This window comes from Palaemon carinicauda, chromosome 41 (genome assembly GCF_036898095.1).
Source record: "Palaemon carinicauda isolate YSFRI2023 chromosome 41, ASM3689809v2, whole genome shotgun sequence".
Taxonomy (NCBI): Eukaryota; Metazoa; Arthropoda; class Malacostraca; order Decapoda; family Palaemonidae; genus Palaemon; species Palaemon carinicauda.
Genome location: NC_090765.1, coordinates 14,133,373 through 14,158,977, shown reverse-complemented (window position 1 = coordinate 14,158,977; position 25,605 = coordinate 14,133,373). Strand labels below are relative to the sequence as shown.

Below are 25,605 nucleotides of genomic sequence, written 5' to 3'. Positions count from 1 at the left end.
ACTTCATCAACATCAAAGAATCAATATAAACAAACCAAATTAAGACTGAAGAGGAAATATAAACAAATTTCATCAACATTATAGAGGTAATATAAACAAACTACACCAAAGAAAACACATCAGCCAATAGGACAGTTAACCTAAACCCCTTGTCTGGATCAGCCACGATTGAAACGTGAGAATGAAAGTAGCTGGAAAGGTCCTCTCAAATGTACTCAGAGGATACCTAAAGGACCTTAATAGCAGGTAAATGTAAGAGGGGTTAACATGAAAGTAAGCGAATATTATCATTATTAGCTAAGCTACAACCCTAGTTGGAAAAGCAAGATGCTATAAGCCTAAGGGCTCCAACACGGAAAAATAGCCCAGTTAGGAAAGGAAATAAGAAAATGATAAAAGTAAGCGAATATTATCATTATTAGCTAACCTACAACCCTAGTTGGAAAAGCAAGATGCTATAAGCCCAAGGGCTACAACAGGGAAAAATAGCCCAGTGAAGAAAGGAAATAAGGAAAAAATAAACGATATAAGAAGTAATACATTAATAACATTAAAACAACAGATATTTGATATATAAACTATAAAAGGACTTATGTAAGCCTTTTCAATATAAAAACATTTGCTGCGAGTTTGAAATTTTGAAGTTCTACTAATTCAACTACCCGATTAGGAAGATCATTGCACAACTTGGTCACAGCTGGAATAAAACTTCTAGAGTACTGTGTAGTATTGGGCCTCATGATGGAGAAGGCCTGGCTATTAGAATTAACTGAATGCCTAGTATTACGTACAGGATGGAACTGTCCAGAAAGATATGAATGTAAAGGATGGTCAGAATTATAAAAAATTAAAATTCCTTTAACTAATGCTTCAATAACCCTTGTCAAATAAACAGAGACTTGAAAACAAGAAAAATTATATAATTAAGGAAGTATCAAAGCATGTATCACCTTTTAAGTACAGTTGGACACAGGAATTCCTGACACACATTGCTCAGAGGAAGGGCACTATGTAACACCCTAACTGATAGGCGAGTTCTTTCATCTAGCCCCAATCATCATTTCTGCCATCTCTACCTACAGTTTTTGTCTGGTTACTCACCACGCAGTAAGGGTGTGGCAGAGTGCATTTCCTTAGTGCGAGGTGTGCCAGAAATTCTTGTGTCCGACTGTGCAATGAATTTCTATTAGCGATACATAATTCTAATAGACAGATAGATAGATAAGATAAGATTTATCTCTTAATAAAACATCGAATAAAATCACTAAACACTGAAATTTTGAGTTCATCCAGAATTTACCGAACTTGGATAAAAACCAAGTTCTTTCACATTCAAACCCATAAAAACCCGTATATATATATATATATATATATATATATATATATATATATATATATATATATATATATATATATATATATATATATATATATATCATTACTCTTCTCATCGGCTGATTATACTTATTTCTAATTACTCATTCCCCCAAAGCTCAACCCGTGGACCCATCGTATCCCCGTTTCTGTTTGCTTATCAAGAAAGAGCGCTGGTTAATGATAAGTGGGATAACAGACACAATCGACACAGAGACCTAATGAGTGCAAAGTCATCAGCGCCACGGGACGCAATCGCAGGTACAAGAACTACTTACTGTATTTCAGATTTTGGTGGAGTTCAGCAGGATGTGTAGACACCAGCTGACATCGTTAGATGCCTCTGAAGACGTCTAAAGGTAATGGACATTTTGGTGGTTCTCGTGATCAGTGAAGGACATAGTGATATTTTCTCTTGGAAAGGATTCTGCTGCGATAAGTGAAAACGCCCATTTCGCAAGGACAATTCGTGGGCATACAACGCCTGTCCATAAAGTTATGATAAGAATCGTAAGTATTGATGACATTATATTTAAGTTACAATAACGGGGAGTAAACACATTATCTTATGCGTATTCTCAATGTTGAGTGCTAACTTTAACCCAGTGTGACATCTTTAACGTATTTTGGGACAACATATAGACCTAATCAAAGCACTTTTGCATTCCTTCATCAGTTGAGTTTCCAATCAAAGACACTCTTGCCACACTTGAACACATAAGAGTCCAAAAGCCCATTTGTTCATAAAAACAAATAAATACTTCCTTCTAAATCTCAGAAGATAAAAATTTTCCAAAATGTCATAATTACTATAAGAATGGCTTCGTTTCCCTTTACTCGAAGAGGGGTGTGGGGAAGGGAGGAAGGACCTCTAGTTTTAACACTCCTCATCAGATGGTGTGTGAATTTTTATAAATATTGTCTTAATATTATTATTATTATTATTATTATTATTTTTACAACTATAACTTATCTACAACCCTAGTTGATGGGAGCAATAATAGCATAAAGGGCAACAAATGCGGTGAAAAGTAAACTGAAGAGGAAAGAATATAAAATAAGAGGGGATTGAATACTCTGTAACAATAAGCCATCGAATATGTGTATAATCTGGTATTATCTGAACACAATGATTTCTAAAGAAAAATAGCAGTACTTTTATTTGAAGAAAGACGGTTCGGATAAACATGAAAAATACAGGGAAAGAATTGGGCTATATAGGCCAAGGAAGAACGGTAAGCAAGCCATTTTCTGCATGCAGGAAAAGTGTTGTTTTAAGGGAAACTTCGAGCGAAATTTTCAAACAACCATATTTATTATTTTCTGATACAAAACGCAGCTCACCATAATAATCAAGGTTAATAGAAATGATAACAGTATCGATGTGAAGTTCAGATTTCAACCTAAAAATTAGTAAGAAGACTTCAATTTAGAAATATTATATAGAAATAATAGTTGAGGTTCAGTCACTGGTGTTCGACGTCGATGACCTTAGATGTCAGGATGCCAAAAAACATCAAATCAATCAATCAATCAGTCAGTCAATCAGTTACTGGTGACTGATTTCCTTTCAGGGGGAGTCTTTCTTGACGGGCCTTAATATTTCTCACATTTTCTTATTGTTTGGTCCATACCAAAATTGAAATGATTGTTATTTTAATTTTATCTCGTCTGTAACAGCCTCTGCCAATATTCATTAGACGTTGGTGCAACGCCATTGTTCCTTACCAGACTGCGATCATTACAATTAGTTTCAAGGGGATGTTATCAATAATATAATTGGGGATATCAGAAGTATGTGAACTGAAAAAATTGCTGGCGAGAACATTTACAGCGACAAATGCAGATATCTCGAAGATTATGTCTTAAAGTTGAGTACATTACAATCACGGTATTTCTAGGTGTAATCCTATTACGTTAAAAGCATTCATACAAACGTATGCCTCCGGCAGGATCACTCTGTAGTAAAACCGTGAGATAATGACTATTTTCTAGCTTTCATATAATTAGTAACTATAGTCCATTCTTTTTAGTGAGGCCGATTTGCACCGACTCGCAAGGATGCCCTTTAAGCTCGGAAAAGTTTCCTGATCGCTGATTGGTTGGGCAAGATAATTCTAACCAATCAGATAGCAGAAAACTTTTCCCAACTAGAAACGCACCGCTGCGAGTCAGTGCAAATGCGCCTCATTAAAAAAAATTGAGTATAGTTATGTGAATGTAGGCTTTGACCTTTGTTGAACTATTTATAACAGGAGAATCAATACATTAACTTAATCAAAATGAAAAGGATAAAGCAATTTATGTAGCAGAGCCATTAAGTCTCCAAACCTCAATAAAAGTATGACATTGGGCTTTGACCTACAAATGAGAGGCTCATCATGAAATTAAAAATCCAGAGAGGTTAAATTTGTTAATTTAAAAAAAAAAAATTACCTGGTAAGTCGGTTGCTACTTTTATGAAGTCATGCATTACGTCTATCAGTGATTCGTCCCGAATGTTTCCCCAGAATGTTAACCATCTCGAGAAAGTTCTTCAATGTTTTATCCAATTCTCATACAGAAAGACTTGCATATAGACAAGCAAGCCGAGCTAAGAACATAACTTTCTTGGTAGTGGTAATCATAGTCAACTTTCCCTTGCATATATGGTGATTTATTAATATTTTAGAGCAGAAAAAAAAAAAACATTTCCTTTCAATGATTAGTTGTAATCTCTCTGGAGCGAAAAATAACAGCAAGCCATTTTTACATCTGAAAATTTAGAGAGTGCTTAATAGAAAGTTGAAAAAACACCATTCATATTAATTTAAGAGACCCGAATAGTGGAAGAATAGTAGCAATTGATTTGCATATTCATCATGAATTATATTAAGCATATGAAAGGCCGACAGAGGAATCATGAAGAGCAGTACTATACCTCTCAACAAAATAATAATGGGGCGAGGAGTTCAAACTGAAGATGTTGAGTCTGAGAGAAACAAAGAGAATATTAATTCAAGAGCAAGGGCCAAACAGGTTAGGATAGGTCATATGATGGATAGGAGTATTTTGATGTGGTTTGTTCATATGGAGATAATGGGTGATTTTAATTCACGAAGTCTTCGGAGGAGGAGGAAGACGTCGTATTTTTTTAAAAAGAAAGGCGGCTTACTAAAACACTGGATTGAAACTATATATGACTGAGTAATTTTTGTGGTACGTATCTGGGTGAAGTCAACGTGTTGCTGATGAGTTTTTCATGAAGATACATGAAGCAGCTAATGCTCTGGAAGTTTTAAGGCCAAAAGGCCCAGCATTGGGGCCCAGGAGGCTATTCATCACACATGGCAACTTGGGGAAAACCCCGTAGTTACAGTATCAAGTACATGTTTCGAGAGGTTGGACAGCAAGATGAAAGAAAGGAAGCGAGAACAGAAGTATAGGTGAAGGCTAAAAAAGTAAGTGCAGTTAAGAGTCAAAAGGACGATGCATGGACCTTCAATTAATGCTTACAGTGATTCACTTGAGTTACACATAAAGTATTGCCTGTACGGGACAGAAGTCAAAAGGATAAACGGTACAGAGACTGTTGGCTTTTTTAGAGCAATTCCCAAATAATATTGTTGTTATTAATATTATAATTCAAAATTAATAAATATTTACAAGAGACAGGTCTGAAAGGCTTACAAATTGAGATTACATTGAACAGAAACCCTTTAATCCTATGGAAAGAAAAAGTAGAAAGTAAATAATCATAAAGGTTCATAAAGATATACAATAAAGGTTTTAAAGGCCTAAAAGTCACGGCTGAGGTAAGGAACAGTTACAATACCCAGGACCCACATAAGACAATGCCCTAGACACTGACCATATAATTATACATATGATTGGGGTCTAAGCCACTTCTCCACCAAGCTGGGACCAGGGAGTTCCAGGCAATGGCTGCTGCTGACTCAACAGGTACACCTATCTGCTCTCCCAAGCAACCCCCCTCATCCTTAGCTCACAAGGATGGTGAGGTTGCAAATACAAGAAATTATCAAACTTAGGAGGATCTGGAACCCTAGTCCAGCAGGTCGCCTGACAGGGATGTTTCTAATACACACAGATCAACTGTGCATTAAACTCTCAATAAGCAACAGCACATAGCCGGGAGGTACTTTAACCTTTCGCGAGTGGACTGGTGTTGGGCGGTGCATAACAACAGGTGACCTCTGCATGACATGAATGTTGAAGACATCAGCAAGACTAATCAAAACAGAGATCGAAAGTGCAAAGATAAATGATTTAGAAGTTTTATCTAAACTTAAAGGTCAAAACGTCAGTTTTGAAAGTTGATTGTTACCTAGGTGGTTTTCATATATATATATATATATATATATATATATATATATATATATATATATATATATATATATATATATATATATATATATATATATATATATATACATAATATATATATATATACATAATATATATATATATATATATATATATATATATATATATATATATATATATATGATACTTAATGAATTAAAATGACTAAGTTTTTGAATTAATACTTACGTCAGGCATAAAAATGGAAAATATACTGTTTAGGCAATGCCATATAAATTTATGGTTATGAGTATCTATGAAAATAACGGTCATCATTTGTATATAAATTTAGCATAAAATGATACTTAAAGGAAGAAAGTAAAGAGGAATTATAACTTCACCTTTATACCTAGAATACACAATAGTAAAAAAAACTTTATTACTTGTAATAAATATACTATTAGATGATGGGAAGGTTACAATTTACGACAGTTACAGTTATTACATTTATAATCTTAGGAAAGTATAATGATAACATCTAAACCCCCATAAAATAACTCTCTTCCCTTGTGCCAAACTTTAAGAGAATCTATTTTCAAGCATCATATCTATAGCTTCCATCATACCGTGCTGGCAAAGATCACCATAAGCTGTGCCAATGAAGTGCGTAACGTTTTCACTTTGCCAAGTAGTTGAGAAAGTATTTCAAGAACAGGAAGTATTTGGTAAACTTTGTTAAAAATATCCCCTGAATGACTTCCTCCAATGAATTTGAAGAAATATCACCAAAGGTATCCTTTCATCTCCCCTATAATAAAATAAAAAGCAAGTGTCTGGATATATATATATATATATATATATATATATATATATATATATATATATATATATACTGTATATATATATATATACACACATATATATATATATATATATATATATATATATATATATGTGTGTGTGTGTGTGTGTGTGTTTGTGCGTGTGAGTGTGCGTGCGTGCGCCAATAGGCGTAGAAGGAAATGATGATAATTATGATATATATATATATATATATATATATATATATATATATATATATATATATATATATATATATATACACATATATACATATATATATATATATATACATACACACACACACACACACACACACATATATATATATATATATATATATATATATATATATATATATATATATATATATATATATATTTCCGGTAACACTCAGAGGCATTGCCAGACGTATAACTATTCCGTCTCTCCCCATCCTTCGGCAAGTTGGGAGGGGTGAGGAAGTAGTCATAACAAGGTAAAGGTGATACGTGTGCGTACCTATCTATGTATTCATTCGTCATATTTGACGAGTCGTGTACACTAATTTGAGAAAAAAAAAGGGGGGGAGAGCTTTTCAATACTGATGCCCTTGTTTCAAATACTCGTGCTATACAGCATCAACTACTCTCATTCAACGATCATAATGGCCTCGACAAATCATATAGTCAATACATCTTTTGTCTCTGCAACCACTCACACAATTCTTCTCGACCCCCACTCTTTTATCTCTTCATTCGTATGGCAACTGCCTTTATCGCAGCTGCATTTTGGTGCTGAATGACCTCCCAGGTCCCATCAACGGTCCATATGGCCCAAATTAATAATCCATCTCCCATTTCGCCTAACGCCATTAAGACCCATTACCGTTTCCGTCAGGTGTCAATATAAGGTCTGTTGGACTTAATCTTCTTTTGTCTTTCCTCAATGAATTTGTAGAAATATCCGTTCAATTCATTCATTAATATCTATCATATCAACTCCATGATTTCCAATTATTCATACAACTGTAATTGTTTATATTTGATTTAAATTTTTAATTACAAGAAATCCTTCATTAGTCTCTGCAGTTTTTCTTCACTATCAAATATGAAAAATCTCGCGCACAATAATTCTAAAAATTCCAGATTGTTTACAACAATTTCTCTCTCTCTCTCTCTCTCTCTCTCTCTCTCTCTCTCTCTCTCTCTCTCTCTCTCTCTCTCTCTCTCCATTAAAATAATAAACCGTCACGTAAACATGGATTCACCCTAGCTTCATATCCACTTTTGCACCAAACAAGACACTCTCCTACCTAGGTTTAAAGGTTTAAAGGCCGCTCATGAACGGCAGAGGTAAGGGCCAATGACATTGCTCTATCAAGCATGACAATGCCCTAGAGACTGACCATATCAAATATGATCAGCGCCCATGCCCACTCTCCACCCAAACTAGAACCAAGGAGGGCCAGGCAATGGATGCTGATGACTCAGCAGATAGATTTATAGGCTCTCTCTTAGTTCACATGGATGGTGAGGTTGCAGCAGCCAAAGGAACTAAGGAGTTTGAGCGGGACTCGAACCAGAGTCTGGCAATCACCAGGCAAGGACGCTACCACAAATATGAATTCTAATCCCTCAACAGATTTAATCTCTTTAATTTCATCATAAACCTTCAATAGTTCTATGCGTGTAACAAACAGTTTTTTTCCTTTTAATCTCTCCACCTAGCTGATTCATTACAAAAACAAATGTTCTTTAACAATCATGGGTTAGATGTAACTATGGAGAGAGAGAGAGAGAGAGAGAGAGAGAGAGAGAGAGAGAGAGAGAGAGAGAGAGAGAGAGAGAGAGAGAGAGAGAGAGATGCACACTGAGAGGTCATGTGTACTTGGTGGTGACTCTTACTTTCATATCACTTTTCCTCAAGTATATCTTATCATGCATAAGATTACTTGAACCAGTGACCCAGCTACTGTTTCAGTTTCATTTCCTATCAGAGAGAGAGAGAGAGAGAGAGAGAGAGAGAGAGAGAGAGAGAGAGAGAGAGAGAGAGAGAGAGAGAGAGAGAGAGAGTAAATGTTAACCAATGGTGTGAATCGGGACCCAAATGACTAACTCAAGATAAACAGATAGCTATAACCACAAAACAATATTTCCTTTTCAAAATGTGAGGTTAAAGTATTATTATTCATACAATCCAAAGAGCAGTTAGTTAGAATATTAGTTTTCCCACACTTCTCAATCAAACATCCTCCCAGAAACTCAACAGGAAAATAAGAGAAATAACATAAACATGTCTCCCCTCTTTGTGTGGTCAGGCAACCAAATCACAATTCATTTTATCAATTGAGGGTTGTCGTTTTTTCTATCACGTTTTCTGTGTATTATTTCCGGTGAAATTTCACGTGACCTCATAACACCTATCGACATAAATAGTTGTTCATTTAATCGATGGGTATCAGAATGAACTTCCTGCCCTTTTCCTGATAATCTTTAAACATCACTTGTCGACTGACACTCAGCAAAAATAGGTTTACTATTCTCGAGATAAAGGTTATGAAGTTGAACACCTAGACAGAAGGAAGATGGTAGTGGTAAAGCGTTGGAGGAAAAATATATATTATCCTACTAGGGTAAAGCAAACGCCAAAAATGTGGGTGCTACTAGGGGGACAGGGAAACGAGGGACACTGCACAGACCATTGAGTAATATTATTATTATTATTACTTGCTAAGCTACAACCCTAGTTGGAAAAGCAGGATGCTATAAGCCCAGGGACTCCAATAGGGAAAATAGCTCAGTGAGGAAAGAAAACAAGGAAAAATAAAATGTTTTAAGATGAGCAACAACATTGAAATAAATATCACTTTATAAACTATAAAAACTTTGACAAAATAAGAGGAAGAGAAATAAGATATAAGATACAATAGTGTGCCCGAGTGTACCCTCAAGCAAGAGAACTCTAACCCAAGACAGTGGAAGACCTGTTACAGAGGCTATGGCACTACCCAAGATTAGAGAACAATGGTTTGATTTTGGAGCGTCCTTCTCCTAGAAGAGCTGCTTACCATAGCTAAAGAGTCTCTTCTACCCTTACAAAGAGGAAAATGGCCACTGAACAATTACAGTGCAGTAAGAAGAATTGTTTGGTAATCTCAGTATTGTCAGGTGTATGAGGACAGAAAATATATAAAGAATAGGCCAGACTATTCGGTGTGTGAGTGTATAGGCAAAAGGAAAATGAACCGTAACCAGAGAGAAGGATCTAATGTAGTACTATGTGGTCAGTCAAAAGACCCCATAACTCTCTAGTGGTAGTATCTTAACGGGTGGCTGGTGCCCTGGCCAACCTACTACCCAAAAAGAGACACTTGGGTAGGAACACAAAAGTAAGAAAACATACATGACAGACAGACAGATTCTACGCCTAAGTAACTATCACGAAACACTGAAATATCAAAGAATGCGATACTATAGTTTCCCGTTTCAAATAGAGAAATGGCGATAACATTGTGTTCACCGAATAGGAAACCAAGATACGCTGGCGGTAATCGGAATCAGATAAGATACGCTTGACTAGATTTTCTTTGTTTTGAGTCACGCTAATGGTGTTACTAACTGAAACCACAAACAATATTTATTTGTATTTTAAACCATTGTTAGAGCTTTCACAGTATGGAATTTTCATTGTTGAAATGCTAAATCAATAGCAAAAGACCCAATAAATAAATTATTATTATTATTATTATTAAATGCTAAGCTACAACCCTAGTTGGAAAAGCAGGATGCTATAAGCCCAGGGGCCCCAACAGGGAAAATAGCCCAGTGAGGAAAGGAAATAAGGAAAAATAAAATATTTTAGGAATAGTAACAATATTCAAATAAATATTTTCTATTTAAACTATAAAAACTTTAACAAAACAAGAGGAAGAGGAACTAGATAGAAAAGTGTGCCCGAATGTACCCTCAATCAAGAGAACTCTAACCCAAGGCAGTGTAAGACCATGGTACAGAGGCTATGGCACTACCCAAGAATAGAGAACAATGGTTTGATTTTGGAGTGTCCTTCTCCTAGAAGAGCTGCTTACCATAGCTAAAGTCTCTTCTACCCTTACCAAGAGGAAAGTAGCCACTGAACAATTACAGTGCAGTAGTTAACCCCTTGGGTGAAGAAGAATAGTTTGGTAATCTCAGTGTTGTCAGGTGTATGAGGACAGAGGAGAATCTGTAAAGGATAGGCCAGACTATTCGGTGTCTGTGTAGGCAAAGGGAAAGAACCGTAACCAGAGAGAAGGGTCCTATGTAGTACTGTCTGGCCAGTCAAAAGACCCCATAACTCTCTAGCGGTAGTGTCCCACCGGTATGTTGAATATACAAAATAATCGGGAGGAAAATTGTTTTATGGTATTATATGTTATCATATAAAAGCTGTGGCATAGCATAAACGTTCGAGAACAGTGGCAATCATTTTGACCCCTATCACATGCATGGAAACAGAAGTTTCCATTAAGGTACGCCACAGCCAGGCCAACCTTTCTTTGATTCTGAGGTGGAAAGCGCCCATAGAAAAGCCTACAAATTGCAAGATAAATTGTGTGTAGGAGGTATAGGAAATAAAACCTTAATATTGAGAGAGAGAGAGAGAGAGAGAGAGAGAGAGAGAGAGAGAGAGAGAGAGAGAGAGAGAGAGAGAGAGAGAGAGATTTGAATGGTGGCGTGAGATCCAGATACTTTGATCCATTTAAGTAGGAGTATTACGTTGATGGACCTTGATGCTTATGGAGGTGTAGACCCAAATGGTATTTTTCCTTCGGTTTTTTTTTTTTTATAAAGACTGCAGATTTCGTAGCTCCAAAGTTATCTGTTATTTCGCGCAAAGTAGCAAGAAGAGGAGCTTTTAGCATTTTTTGGAGAATTGGTAATGTTACTCCATTATATAAATGTGTTTGTGGTAGCTCAAGTCAAACTGATTACTGCCCAATTTCTATATCCAATATTATCCATAGTTTTTTAACGTTATCTGGCAAAACGTCTTAATAGGTTTGATGAGGGTAATCATCTGTTCCCTAATTTGCAATTTGGATTTCGTAAAGGCCTTGGAGCATGTGATGCCCTTCTTACAATTTCCAATGCTCTACAGAAATCCCTTGATTGTGGTCAGGAAGTTCGTATGATTGGCCTTGATTTTAGTGCTGCCTTTGACCGTGTTAATCATGAGGCCCTTGTTTTCAAACTCAAACAGTTGGGAGTGGGTGGGTCGTTTCTTAGCATCATTATTGAATTTTTAAGTAATAGATTGCAAAGAGTTGTTGTTGATGAGCACTATAGTGAGTATAGGAATGTGATATCTGGTATTCCTCAGGGTAGTGTTATTGGCTCATTACTTTTCATACTAATTACACATGACATATGGTTTGGCCTAGAAAATAAGCTTGTTGCATATGCAGATGATGCTACACTCTTTGCATCGATTCCATCTCCTGAATGTAGGGCTGGGGTTGCTGAATCCCTTAATAGAGATCTAGCTCAAATTAGTGCATGGTGCTAATTATGGGATATCAAAATAAATCCTAACAAAACTCAAAGTTTGATTGTAAATAGGTCAAGGACAGTGGCTCCTCAACATCCGGATCTCAGCAATGATAAAGTTTCTTTAACTTTGTATGACTTAAAATCTTAGGTGTGATTCTTGACAGTAAATTCACTTTTGAGAAACACATTAGGTCAGTGTCTTCAATTGCACAAAAAATTGGCTTATTGAGGAAGTCTTTCAAAGTTTTTGGTGATCAATCTATTCCGAAGAAGTGTTTTAATTCCTTCATTCTACCTTGTTTCGAGTATTGTTCTCCTGTCTGGTCTTCAGCTGCTGATTTTCATCTTAATTTGTTGAAAAGGAACTTACGGTCTATTAGATTTCTTATTCCTGATCTAGATATAAATCTGTGGCACCGTCGTTCAATTAGTTCATTATGCATGTTGCATATGATTTTTTATAATTATGACCGTCCTTTACATTCAGATCTTCCAGGACAGTTCCATCCTGTTCGTAATACTAGGCATGCAGTTAATTCTAATAGTCAGGCCTTCTCCATCATGAGGCTCAATACTACATAGTATTCTAGAAGTTTTATTCCAGCTGTGACCAAGTTGTGGAATGATCTTCCTAATCGGGTAGTTGAATCCATAGGACTTCAAACGTTCAAACTTGCAGCAAATGTTTTGATGTTGAACAGGCTGACATAAGTCCTTTTATAGTTTATATATGAAACATTTGTTTTAATGTAGTTAATGTTTTTTAAATACTTTTTTTTAACTATTCATTATTTCTTATATCGTTTATTTATTTCCTTATTTCCTCTCCTCACTGGGCTATTTTTCCCTGTTGTAGACCTTGGGCTTATAGCATCTTGCTTTTCCAACTAGGGTTGTAGCTTAGCTAACAATAATAATAATAAAAAGTGTGAGACCATGTTTGCACACTCACACCTTCTCACATACAAAAATATAACTAATTATTTCCTATCTTTCGCAGGTGTTGTGAGTCAGCTCAAATCCGAAAAAAAAATCCCAATAAAAGTTTTTAAAATCTGAGTCAGTTAACAAAATAAACGCAATGAGGGTTGAAATCTCCAGGGGAAGGGTTCATCCTACTGCAGACGATGTAGAGCCTCTGCAATTGAGAGGACCAGAAGACGCAAGGTCCCTCAACATAGCCAGCGAGATCAGGCCTAATACAGAATACATCAACTTGGATTCGGAGGTCAAGAACATATGCGTGGCGAAATATTGGGTCATCAAAAGAGGTCTTACGGTAAGAATCAAACAGGGTTATGGTGTTCATTTCACCTGTCTGACAGAGAGAGAGAGAGAGAGAGAGAGAGAGAGAGAGAGAGAGAGAGAGAGAGAGAGAGAGAGAGAGAGAGAGAGTGAATAACTTTTCAAACAATTTACGCAATACTTATATAAATCACAAGTGATAAAAAAATTAACTTTCAATTTATCAATCTAACTTACATTGACGATATTACATAGTCATATTTTTTTTCTTTTTTAATATTACAATTGCTCTTGACCTAGGTAGTTCCATCTTTGTTTTTGTAAATATTTTGTTCTCTTTATATGTCTCCATTTAGTAACAACTGGAATAATAATAATAATAATAATAATAATAATAATAATAATAATAATAATAATAATATTATTAGTAACTAAGCTACAACCCTAGTTGGTAAAGCAAGATGCCCAAGGGCTCTGACAGGGAAAAATAGCCCAGTGAAGATAGGAAATAAATAAACGATATCAGAAGTAATGAACAATTAAAATAAAATATTTTAAAAACATTAACAACATTAAAACGGATATTTGATATATAAAATATAAAAGGACTTATGCAAGCTTGTTCAACATAAAAACATTTGCTGCAAGTTTGAACTTTTGAAACTCTACTGATTCAACTAACCGATTACGAAGATCATTCCACAAGTTGGTCACAGTTGGAATAAAATTTCTAGAGTACTGAGTAGTATTGAGCCTCATGATGGAGAAGGCCTGACTATTAGAATTAACTGCCTAACTAGTATTACGAAGAAGATGGAACTGTCCTGGAAGGTCTGAATGTAAAGGATGGTCAGAATTATGAAAAATCTTATGCAACATGCATAATGAACTAATTAAACGACGGTGCCAAAGATTAATATCTAGATCGGGAATAAGAAACTTAATAGACCATAAGTTCCTTTTCAACAAATTAAGATGAGAATCAGCAGCTGAAGACCAGACCGGAGAACAATACTCGAAACAAGGTAAAATGAAAGAATTAAAACCCTTCTTCAGAATAGATTGATCACCAAAAATCTTGAAAGACTTTCTTAATAAGCCAATTTTTTTTTTTTTTTTTTGAACAATTGAAGGAGACACAGACCTAATGTGTTTCTCAAAAGTAGATTTGCTCTCGAGAACCACACCTAAAATTTTAAAAGTCACACAAAGTTGAGGAAACATTATCAATGCTGAGATCCACATGTTGAGGAGCCACGTCCTTGACCTACTTACAATCATACTTACAATAATTACTTACAACAACAACAACATCAACAACAACAACAACAACAACAATAATAATAATAATAATAATAATAATAATCCAAATGGTAAGAATTCTACCAGGAGAAATCAAGATCGAGTTTGGAATAGAAAAATGTGTTCTAGTTAACATAGAGAAATGAAAAGTAACAAGGATGGAAAAAATAGAATTGCCAGATGGAAATGTCATCAAAGACAAAGACGAAGTAGGCTATAAATAACTCGGGGTAATAGCAGGAGAAGCAATAAAACAGCAAGAGATGAAAGAAAAAAACAGAAGAGAATACACCCAAAGAATCATAGCTATAATGAAGTCAAAGCTCAAATTTGGAAATGAAGTAAAGGCCTGTGCCAGTAATCAGGTACAGTGCTGGAATAGAGGAGCGGAAGAAGTCAAGAACTATGCAACATGAATAGAAGAAGTAAAAAGGTAATGAACAGGTACCAAGCACTGCACCCCAGAGCGAATATTGACAGGCTCGATATACCACGTAGTGAAGGACGAAAAGGACTCATCAGTATAAAAGATTGTGTCAACATCAAAAGTAGAGCTCTGGGACAGCACCATGAGACCAGTGAAGATGAATGGCTAAGGAGTGCAGGGTGAGAAAACTTGATAAAGGAGGGTGAAGACACAGAAATGTATAAGGAGAGAACAGAAAAAAAAGGCTGGAAGAATGGAAAAGAAAACCAATAAATGGACAATTCCTGAGACAAAATGAAGAAACAGTAATAAACATGGCATGGGCTATATACAGAGAGGAGAACTTCCGAAAGAAACTGCAGGGACAATAAGGGCAGCACAAGATATATTCAACGAGAAATAGACAGAACAAATGCCTCGTCAAAATGCAAGATGTATGGCAAAAGAAGAAATAAATACTCACATCGCCAGTGACTGTTCAGCACTTGCTCATAATCAATATAAGAAACGACATGATACAGTGGCTAAAGCTCTCCATTGGAGTCTCTGGAGAACATACCAAATACAATGCAGCAACAAATGGTATGAATATCATCATCAAGCTGTGGTAGAAAGGGATCAGACAAATCTTCTCTGGTTCTACATTAAACGAGCGTACCAGATGCTACAAGCACATCAACCAAGCGTAATCCTGGTCGACGAAACAACGAGAATAGTATCACTCATAAATGTGGCAGTACAGTGGGACTCAAACGTGAAGGATAGGGAGAGAGAAAATAGAAAAGTACCAAGATCAACGAACTGAATTGAGAAGGCTATTGGATATGCAGGTAGAGGTGGTGTCAATAGTCATAAGAGCACTAGGGACCATTCCTACGTCATTGAAAAGGACTCTTGAGAAGGTAGGAGCCGATTTAGCCCCAAGACTTGTGCAAAAGTGCGTGCTAGTTGAAACAACACATATAGACACTAAAGTGATGGATTTCCAAGGAAGCTGGGTGTAACCCGGAACCCCACACTATGAACCACCAGTCTCTGTAGACTGATTAACAAAATAATGATAATTGACAATTGTATTTTCAGCCATTGATTTGCAATACAGTAACACTATCAAAACCTATAAAAATAACAAGCACCAACAATGACAATAATTGATATAAAATTTAACTTCAGCCTTTATATTATAACAACAACAACAACAACAACAACAATAATAATAATAATAATAATAATAATAATAATAATAATAATAATCTCTCCTTGTACTGAACCAGTCCCATTATTGCAGTCAGCGACAGGCCTGGGCATAGCAGCCTGGAGTGTGGTAGCATTCGGGGGTATCGTGTCCCTTTTGGTCAACCCAGGATACGATGCCTGTGTCAATACAGCAGCTGCGATGATCACAGTTGGCGGTAAGGTCATTTAAGGTTTTGTATAATAATTTTGCAAGACTGATTATATTACCACTGGGTACAGTCAGGAGCCGAAATGACAATGAAAAGACCCTCTAGTAAGGGTTATAGTATGCTGCGTGAAGTCCTATGATTAGTTTAGCAATACCTACAATATGGAATAAGAAATATCATAGGTACAGACCCTATGACTTGGCCATATCCTTGTTATCAGCTGATTATTATATTCACATACAGTAATGTAAATATTTTCTATTTCATTCAAGGTAACAAAAATCTTTCGTTTCTCGTTAATGTTTTATTTGATATAATTTTAACTCGATTTAGTAAGAACCTTGTTCTAAACATAGTTTATTCAATAAAACAAACGTTTAAATGATTAATTAATACGACGCTTATTCACATTATCAAGAAAAGAGAAAGTGCGTTAGACTGAGGATACGTACATTATTCCTCAGAGGTCACTACTTTGTATGTTTACCTGACCATAACTGAACAATATATTCTAATTGTCACCAAGAAGTCTAAACGGCCCTAAAGAAAAAAAATATATCTTTCGCTACAATATTTTGATAAATTTATATTAAAATTATGAGAAATGTCCATGAACATATCGGCGACGCAACTATAGAATAAGAAAAAACATTTCTTTATAAGTAAGTCACAGACATTTCACTCATTTAGAACTGCTCTTCTTTTGTACCTCGTAACCTATTAGGATCAATATCATCCTTATTGTTGTTTATATGCGATATGTTTACATGCGCTAATATACTTCCTTCAATAACAGGGACTCTCCTGTATAATAAAATAAGGCAAGTACTTCGGCTATGCTTTCTTCATTACCATACCCTTACGTAAATTTCAGTGGCCCTGTCGGCGATTTCAGCCATTTTGTACACGAGAATCATCGGCTACTGCCGATGTCAGGAGCTCGCGGTCTCTCATTACGCCAGGAAACTAGCTATGGGAGAAGGCGGCGGTCGAGCTCTTGTGGCACTGAGCCACCTGGAGCAGCCCATGGAGGTCATGGCACCTCTGGATGTCATTGAGAGAGCCAGACTGAGAGCAGGACTCAGTCGCCAAAGCCCAGCTGTGCTGCAATATACCAGGGGTATGACGCTTAAGTATGGATGCGTGGGAAGAGATGGTGAGTAATTTAGTTGAAGATTTAAAGTATATATAATAAAAAAGAACATAGAACATCTGGTAAGAAATATATGCAACGATTTAAAAACAAAATTTTCAACAACATAAATTTCTAATACACAAATGCTGGCAGGGAATTAACCTCCTGAGCATGGTTCCAAAATTCCCAGCCATTCCTTTTCCCTAAATAATTACCAATATATTTTCGTAAAAGATATCTCTTGCATAAAATGTATTATAAGTATGCTCTGTTATGTCTAACGTACATTAGATAATATCAAGTTTACTTCATTCAAGTAAATATTTTGTTAAGTTCATCCGAGTACAATCTGCCGAGGTTACATAATCCTTCAAATATATTTCAGAGATATTCACCAACGTAATCATGAGGTTCATTTAAGATTTTAATCAATTTCATATTTCTCTAATAAGAAAAATATATATATTTTCATATCATTTATAATGCTACAATGGATATTCGATTAAATAGCATTGAATAAATGTAATACATTTTCTAGACGAAATTCTAAAAAATTAACAGTGAATTTTGAACGAAAGGTCTGCTAGTTACTAATATGACAAATTCTAACTTAATATAATTCCCATTTTACTAATTTTCCGTAATCCAAAGACTAAAAATATTTCAATCTCTCAATTTCTCGAAATTCCTTAAATAATGACTGAAGAAATTCACCTCAAATATTTTATAATTACGCTGGTTAGAACAACTGAAAGGAAGGAGAATTTACTATTCCTTCTCTCTGATAACTCGAAGCTTTCAGTAGAAAGCGTTTTCTATAAAAAAAAAAATATAACAAAATAGAGAAATAAATGGTACTTTAATTCTACAAATTAATTTTACTATCACTATTATCACTGTTAATATCAATAGCCAAGCTACAACCCTTGTAATAAAACCAGGAAGCTACAATCATAAGGACCCCAATAGCCCAGTAAAGAATAAATGGAAGAAATATAGACTAAATTAAAATAAATATTAAATAAACATACATGTACCGTCAGATAAACAAAAACATCAAGCTTCTAAATAACATACAAAATATAATCGTAACCAGGAAAGACAGCAACAGTGTATCTTCCGGATCCGGATGCCCCGATCGACGGCTATCCGCTCCTGAAGGCGTCAGTCATTACTTGCCTGGTCTTCTTCTACGTCGGGGTCAGTGTCATCACCACCTTCCTCATCACTTGGGTGTCAGCCTACCCGGACGACCATCGAACCATGACAGTCTGTGTGGTCATGACTGTTTTGGGAGGTAGGAACCTTATTTATAGATGATTTCTTGCATTTTTTTTCTTTTAGATAGCTGCACATATTCATTTTTCATGTAATGAATAAGTCTGAGTGTTGGGCTTGACTTAAAGTGTGTATTGCAGTTACATTATTAAGTAGTTATCATGTTCAATATATATATATATAAATATATATATATATATATATATATATATATATATATATATATATATATATATATGTGTGTGTGTGTGTGTGTGTGTGTGTGTGTGTGTGTGTATATATATATATATGTATAATATATATATATATATATATATATATATATATATATATATATATATATATATATATATATATATATATATGTATGTATGTATAACATTCTCTCTCAAAGGGTTAAATACTGCACTGTAATTGTTCAGTGGCTACTTTCCTCTTGGTAAGGGTAGAAGAGACACTTTAGCCATGGTGAGCAGCTCTTCCTGGAGAAGGACACTCCAAAATCAAACCATTGTTCTAGTCTTGGATAGTGCCATAGCCTCTGTATCATGGTCTTCCACTGTCTTTTGGTAGAGTTCTCTTGCTTTATAGTTTATATATAAAAGACTTATTTTAATGTTGTTATTCTTAAACGTCTATTGTAGTTTATTTCCTTTCCTCACTGGGCCACATTCCCTGTTGGAACCCTTGGGCTTATAGCATCCTGCTTTTCCAACTATGGTTGTAACTCAGCAAGTAATAATAATATATATATATATATATATATATATATATATATATATATATATATATATATATATATATATATATATATATATATATATATATATATATATATATATATAATATTCAGTATATAATGGTATGAGGTAAAATTGGTGGATCTAAGGAAAAAAAGAAAAACTTATTTTAAGAAAGAAAACAAACACCCCTGTAATAAGAGAAAATTCTGATGAGTTTAGTTTAGCAACATAAAATAGGTACTCCCCGCTACATGATGAAATAGAAGCAAGTGAAGAAGAAATGAACAGCAATTTAACAAAATTTATATTGGAATCAGCACAAGAGATAGATGGAAAATTTACTAAACAAGATCAAGGAAAACCATGGAAAAAAAACAAAAACCTAATAAAGAAAATATTGGAAATGATGATTAAATAGAATTAGTAGAACTCTCAAAATTGATAAAAAACTAAAAAGCCATGACATTCGTAAATACAATCAGACTGAAATTGAGGAAACACTAATGAAATGAAGCATCAAATTGGTGAAAGGAAGACTTGAAACAGGGCGTCAAAAGATGTTTTCTTTAAAGAATGAAAATGGAAATATCAACGAAAGAGATATATTTATAAAAAATGCAGAGGATTTTTATACAATTCTATACAATAGTTATATAAGAAATAATTTTGTCAGTAGAAATGATTAAACACCAGAGCCAGTACTAAAAGTAACAGTAAGAGAAGTAAAAACAGCCTTAAATGGCATGAAATGAGGTAAAGTAGGAAAAGATGACCTAACTATTGATTTAATAATAGATGGAGGAGATTTCAAAGTAGTAAAACTAGCTTAACTTTACACAAAATGTCTGCAAGAATGCTCTTCTTACAATTTCTATTGCAGTACAGAAATCTATACTTGATTGTGGTCAGGAAGTTCGTATGACTGGCCTTGATTTTAGTACTTCCTTTGACCATGTAAATCACGAGGACCTTGCTTCAACCTCAAACAGTTAGGAGTGGGTGGGTCTATTCTTAGAATCATTATTGATTTTTTTAAGTAATAGATCACAAAGAATTGTTGTTGATGGGCACCACAGTGAGTACAGGAATATGATAGAATATGAAAAACCACTATGTATGATATTTATAGACTATGATAAAGCTTTTGATTCTGTCAAAACCTCAGCAGTAATGAAAGCACTTAAAAGACATGGAATAGATGAGTCTTTTGTTAGAACACTTGAAGATATCTATATATGAAGTACAGCAAATCTAAAACTATATAAAAGATAGAATATTCCAAATGAGAACGGAGTTACACAGGGAGACCCCATCTCTCTTGAATTATTCACAGCATGCCTAGGAGAAGTTTTTAAGAAATTATATTGGGAACTTGTAGATATTAACATTGACTGGGAATATCTTAACAACTTCAAAGATTTGCAGATGACATAGTTCTATTCAGTGAATCATAGAAGAAATTGCAAAATATTATAGATTTTAATAGAGAAAGGAGAAATGTAGGCCTGAAAATGAATATGATTTAAAACTACGATAATGTTCAATGAAAATACAGACAACAAATAATAGTTATGGATAAACCTCTACAGATTGCTAATTATTATAAGTACTTAGGACAGAGAGAAAGTGTTTCCCCAGTACATGAGACAGATATTAAAAGAAGGATAAGCATGGGATCGAAAACTTTTGGTAAACAAAATGAGATTATGAAAGCTAAAATGACACTTTCTCTAAAAAGAAAAGTATTTAATCAGATGAGCCTACCGGTATTAACTTATGCTCAAGATAATTGGAGCCTTACTAAAGCCTTATAGCATAAGAAATGGACTTGGGAAAGACAAATAATGAGAATGATAGATAATAGATGGACATTAACAACAACAGAATTGGTGCATAGAGATTTGTAAAACAAGCAGGGAATGGAAGGGAAGACGATGGATTGGCGAGTTAAGAAGATATGCGGGGATAGACTGTTATAGAAAGGAGATAAACAGACGCGAGTGAAAAGTCATGTCTGAGGCCTTTGCCCTGTAGTGAACTAGTTACGGCTGAATATATATATATATATATATATATATATATATATATATATATATATATATATATATATACATATGTGTGTGTAATTATATATCTAAAGTAACTTGTCTCTCCTGATAGAGATTGAAGATAAAAATACGTTATTGTTGGTAACAACACTGCTGATTCAAAAGTATCCAATAATCTGTTGATAAGGAACAATTTAAGATGAAGACATCAAAGCAATCCTGCTTAATGGTTATAGTGTAGAGGACAAATGAACATGAAAGTGAATAATTTGTGATAAGTTGAATGACAGATCAGAATTAACGAACATAATGTGGATACGGAGGAAAAAAAAAAACTGAAGTTAAAGGTTACTAACGCGATGTTTGTGAATCAGACACCGGCCATTTGAAACCTTAACTGTTGTGAGAACGGTCAAGTATTAAGCTGAACGATAGTTACTTCGTGCTTGAAAGCGCTTTTACACCCTAGCAAGGCCTTATAAGAAGAAAGGAAAAATACATACTCAGGAAATAAGTTTTTTTTTTTTATCATACAACAGCATGAATGAGATAGCTTATATATAACTTTCTTTGTTTTTTTTTTTCAATAATATATTACTTTATTAAGAACTAGTTTATACAGTAAGAAATAACTTATTCACGTTTCTAAAGTCATAAGGATGTGATAATTAGTTGAAAGCGACTATTGCATCACTTTACAATCTAAAGACCATTCTATGTAAAACACTCTATTTCAATAGCATCAATAAAATCCATAAAAACAACGATAAAGCCCTGTAATAAGTTGTAAACCTATAATTAGTACAATTTACTTAGCAATGTATTTAAATTGCGATAACCGTCACTTTGCCATTATTGTTAAACAATTAGGATCTGGAATTACCAAACATAAACTATCAACAAGGTGTGAACTTAAGTAAAATATTAAATATTCACAAAATATAAAACAATAAAAACCCATGGCAAACGTAAAATATAATCAAACGCAACTTTTAGTTATTGCAATAGTTTAAGCTAGTGTGCCCCTAACAAAGATAGTCTTCCCATTTTTTATGATACATTATCCAAGCATTTTCTTTGGTACGAAACCTGCGCGACTCATACAAACAATAAGCAAATAAAAAATGCAGTCCAAACAAAGCTTACCCAAATGTTTCAGATCCATAGAAAATAAAACGGATAGGTTGAAACGGTTGTTTCATTGAACAAACAACTATCTTCTATTCAGGTCCCTCCATTTCTATATGGGGTCGCTGTGACCTATCAGACTTTATAAAAAGATCGTGTCGGCTTTAAATACATCCCTTGAAAATATATTGCGTTGAAACTTTCCAGGAAAAAATTTAAACTCAAAAATACCCGATTAAAGTGGGTAATTATGCAACCTTCCCTGTAGTGGGTAGAGTTGATAAACATCCCTTGGAAAGTTCACAGGAAAAAGGAAGTTTGAAACATCTTATAAAAGAAAAAAGAACTTTCTTAAGGAAAGACTCTCTTCTTAAACTACTTTGTGTTCAATCGCTGCTTCCTCCTATCAGTCTTCTCTACCTTCTTCTATTCTGTCTCATGTGTATAGTTTGCTCAGTCCTTTCTCCACCGTATTATCTGCTGTTATCTTTCCATCTAACCTTTGACCAACTTCTTTGACTGTTCGTCTAATAATCTTACCTGATCCTATTTCTGCTCGCGACTCTGTGCATCCATCTCAACATCCTAATTTCTAACGCTTCGGTTTCTTTTTCTTTCTTATTCCTTCTTTATCATCCACGTCTCAGCTTCGTAAACTATTTCTGGTCTAACTAAATTTTCATAAAACTGCCCTTTAACATTATCATAAGTCCTCCGTGTTGCACAGAATTCCTGATGAGTCCCTAACTCAACCTGCTATTACATTTAATCCAAGGTATTAACAGACTAAGAGACATACAAACAGAAAAATGATTATTAAGAGAGCAAACAAAAACAGAGGAAATTCTAACAACATGCAAGAAAAAGATATGGACAGGGCATATAACGAAAAGGACAGATAATAGATGGACATTGAGAATAACAGAATGGGTCCAAAAGATTGTAATAAAAGCAGGGAGAGGAAAAGAAGACGATGGATTGACGAGCTAAAAAAATCGAGAGCACAAACTGCCATAGAAAAACCATGAACAGACGCGACTGGGACATGTCTGAGTACTTTGTCCCGCAGTAGACTAGTTAAGGCTGATGATGATGATGATGATTAGAAGGATCTAATCTTCTTGACCTCACAAGGACTCGATCTCATAGTACCTTTGTCTTCCTTCTCCTCTCATCCTCAGATATTCTGTTTTGGTCATGCTTATCTTGATACGCCTCAAAAAGGACAGTACTGTTGGTTATCAACCCTCCTAACACACCTGTGACCCGAAACTTGTCTTGCTGATTAATTAACATGTTTAATCTAACAACCAACTAACAATTCGCCAAGGAGTGGTTTGCTTAAAAGCAAATGAGTGTTAAAGACTAATAGACACACACAAACAAAGCCACTCAAAAATCTTCTAAAAACATAACAGACACCTCACACGTCTCAAACTGGGAGGAAGGACGCTGATGACAGGTACAACACACGAACATATGCTACCGGGATCTAAGCAATGTCAGGCAGGGCAGCCGATCGGAACTACGGTCTACCCCCAAGCTAAACCAAAGTCCTTCAAAAAGAAGACAACTGTGCTAACTCCATAAAAATGGGAAAAAAGCACGTTAAGAGAAGGAGGTCTATACAACACATTTTAAACACTTTATAAGTCTACAAAATCAATTGAAAAGAAGAAAGATTTAATTTACAATAAATAATAGGCTGTATCACAGTGATGCCGAAACTGAGCGAGCAATGCATTCATCTTGTATTAGACATTATACAGGATAAAACTGTAACGTGCAACATTATTGAAAAGAAATCACAAGCTTCGTGTCTGCACAATGTATAATGTACGGACACGTATGTGCAAATACACGGATTAAGAAAAGACTGCAGTCTTAACCAAATGGAGTGAAGTTATTTTAACCTTTCGCTAGAGAGCCGAAGAAAGGTCAACCTCAAACATACAAGAGTGGAGGCGGTAAATGAAAACTTAATATGCTTAAAGGGAAGATAATTGGGAATGGAAGGTATTGAAAAGGTGAAAAGCAAAGAGAAGTTAAGAATTAACAGTATTGCGTCCAAAATGGCTTGGCAGTGAAAGTAAACTGAATTTGCCTCATTTTGGTTTTATTGAATTTGGGTAATGTGGCCCAGAGCTTGGGTATGGGAGTACATTCTGAGATAAGGTGTGGGGAGGGGTGTCTGCCGTCGCACTATGAAATAAAGGTTAAAAGAGGGTAGACAGCATGATGGAGAAAAGGAAGCGGGAATAGAGGTAACAGACGGCTATGAAGTGGGTGCATCTGAAAACTGAGAAAACCCTTAAGTATTGCATAAAGGGCATCGCGTGAGGCGCACTGAGGGCATTGTTCCCCAATGCCGCCTAACTGTACCAAAATCTGTCTGGTAGAGAAAAATAATACATTGATTCCAGTAATGGTAATAAAAATATTTCAAATAAAAACATTCCAACGACTTAAGCGCAAAATATCATATCAATAAACTAACAATAATTCCCAATTTACTAATACATCATCCATCTCTTTCAAGGTTTCCTCTCGCTCATCGGCCTGGCCATCGGAGTGTACGTCTACTCCTTATGCCTACGATATGAAATAGAAGACGCTGCAGACTACGAGAAAAACACCTACTCCAACCCCATAATGACAATATCCTGAGGGTAACCCCTGTGTGTGTGTGTGGGATTGAAAGATCTGTCTCTCTTAGTTCTTAGTGACTATTTGGAAAGGAGAATTTGCTTTCCAGAACTGACAAATGTGATTTTTTCTATGATGAGATGTCGTGGCGTTTTATAGTTAATATAACTCTTTACATATATGATATGTATTATAATTACACATGCTAAAGTAAT

At 35.0% G+C, this 25,605-nt stretch overlaps 1 protein-coding gene across 2 annotated transcripts; it reads left to right on the top strand.

Annotated features, from left to right (window-relative positions):
• Window positions 1-1,584: 1,584 nt before the first annotated feature.
• On the top strand, window positions 1,585-25,605 carry LOC137632645 (uncharacterized). Of its 2 annotated transcripts, none has more exons than XM_068364715.1 (6): window positions 1,585-1,884; window positions 13,033-13,311; window positions 16,295-16,418; window positions 17,287-17,568; window positions 18,644-18,844; window positions 25,284-25,605. In XM_068364715.1, exons 2-6 carry the CDS (start codon window positions 13,114-13,116, stop codon window positions 25,409-25,411), a joined length of 933 nt encoding a protein of 310 aa, XP_068220816.1. In that variant the 5' UTR covers window positions 1,585-1,884; window positions 13,033-13,113; the 3' UTR covers window positions 25,412-25,605. The 2 variants fall into 2 exon arrangements, with proteins under 2 accessions (XP_068220816.1, XP_068220817.1); XM_068364716.1 differs by having other exon boundaries at window positions 1,594-1,733.

What these genes read in the sequence shown, in the direction of transcription:
- LOC137632645 (XM_068364715.1), top strand. Translation starts at nt 13,114, where the DNA reads ATGAGGGTTGAAATCTCCAGGGGAAGGGTTCATCCTACTGCAGACGAT. An exon ending in TGCGATGATCACAGTTGGCG is followed by an intron (nt 16,419 to 17,286) that starts GTAAGGTCATTT and finishes CGTAAATTTCAG; the next exon opens with TGGCCCTGTCGGCGATTTCA. An exon ending in GGTCATGACTGTTTTGGGAG is followed by an intron (nt 18,845 to 25,283) that starts GTAGGAACCTTA and finishes ATCTCTTTCAAG; the next exon opens with GTTTCCTCTCGCTCATCGGC.